The sequence below is a fragment of the Fukomys damarensis genome, unplaced genomic scaffold (genome assembly GCF_012274545.1).
Source record: "Fukomys damarensis isolate Sample0158 unplaced genomic scaffold, DMR_v1.0_HiC HiC_scaffold_39, whole genome shotgun sequence".
Taxonomy (NCBI): Eukaryota; Metazoa; Chordata; class Mammalia; order Rodentia; family Bathyergidae; genus Fukomys; species Fukomys damarensis.
In genome coordinates this window covers 96668511-96670093 of record NW_022900951.1, presented here as the reverse complement: position 1 = coordinate 96670093, position 1583 = coordinate 96668511, and the positions used below count along the sequence as shown (strand labels likewise).

The 1583-nt window shown below is 34.6% G+C and overlaps 1 protein-coding gene across 1 annotated transcript in view; it reads right to left on the bottom strand.

Annotated features, from left to right (window-relative positions):
- The window catches only part of Ndufa1 (NADH:ubiquinone oxidoreductase subunit A1), a 5453-nt gene that overhangs the window by 2825 nt on the left and 1045 nt on the right, over nt 1-1583 (bottom strand). Inside the window, exon 2 of the mRNA XM_010613005.3 lies at nt 215-304. Within this exon, the coding sequence (XP_010611307.1) occupies nt 215-304 (90 nt within the window). The remainder of the gene's footprint in view (nt 1-214; nt 305-1583) is intronic.

Sequence of the window (1583 nt, the reverse complement as noted above, 5' to 3'; positions counted from 1 at the left end):
GTAAAAAAAAAAAAAAAAAAAAAAAAAAACAACAACAACAAAAGAATTGGTAAAGAATTCAGAAAGGAAATACAAAAACATTAACTATGTAAAAGCCTGTTTGACTTGCTGGTAGACAAGAAAATGCAAATTTTATTAGCAATGTATACCCTATGGCAAGGCACTACTAAGAGCCCACAACTCTGGCAGCTGGCTAGTATCACTGTCATCTTACCTTTGACACATAGTAACGATTAACTCCAGAAATTCGCCTATCTCTTTCCATCAAATACCACTGATATGGGAAGTGGGCAACCCTTTTTTCCTTCAAACAAAAGACAAATATTATTCAGTTTGTAAGGATGAGTTACTCGATAGATGGATCTTTCAACTTTCAAGAAAACACACGCTAGAAAAGATGCAATAATCACTGAAATAAAAGCCAAATTAGCAATAGAAGACCAGAATCTCCTATATAAAATCAGACCACTACATCTAGTTGGAACTCTGACTCCTAACATCATCAGTCTTTGTCTCTGTCTCTGTCTCTGTCTCTCCCACCCCCCTGCCAGAAATTTCTACTTGTTGCCTTTTGGGATCCCAAGAAAAGCACAGGTAGGTAGCTCACACGTGAAGGACAAACACAAAATCAAAAAGCAAATCGATTTACATTGTGGCTGTACTTTAGAAATGTGAAGAACTAGGAAGAGGGTTACATGAAAATGTTTTTTTTCTTTTTATTGAGTTTATTCGTACAATCTAGGTATACAATACAGTTATATTCATCCTTGGGATTCTGTACCTTTACATAATAGGTCTTGATTCTCATTTTTTCCCCTTGCCCCTGCCCTCCCTTCACTCCCTCCTCCCCTCCCCATTTACAAACACTTTATTTCCATTTTTTCAGTTTCTCATATTTTTTTCCTCTCCCTTATTACCTTTCCCCCACCCTTCCCACTTTCCCTACACCTTTAGCCCTTTACTTCCTATTTCACATTATTAATTATCTCATTAGGATCCTGTGTACTATTATAGTTTTTCACACCAAAGAAACTATTCAGTATTTCAGTTAAAGAGATCTCTGTATGAACATTAAAAATAGGGAATCCTAAAATAAAACTAAAAAGGAAAGTAAAAGAGAAAAGGCAATGATGTAACATTAAAATAATCCTTAATTCTGGAGATGAAAATGGTCCCTGAACATATTTAAATTGCTTCTTGCTCTTGTAGTCTTATCTTTTTTTCATTATTTAGAGAATACCTTATTAGTTTCTGTAATTAAACCCACATAGATACGACCTTACATATTTAGTACGATGTGTTACCCCTGTACACATAGAAAAAAATAAAAAATAAAAATAAAAAATTAACATTTCTAGACCAATATGGCTGTCCATTTCTGTACAATGCCAACTCAACACAGTAAATTGGGATGACTTTTTCCAAAATTGGCAGCACCGAGGGTTATATGAAAAATTTGATGTATGTGAAATAGGAAGGGCTAAAGGTGTAGGGAAAGTGGGAAGGGTAGGGAAAAGGGAATAAGGGAAAAGAAAAACATATGGGAAAATGAAAAAATGGAAATAAAGTGTTTGTAAATGGGG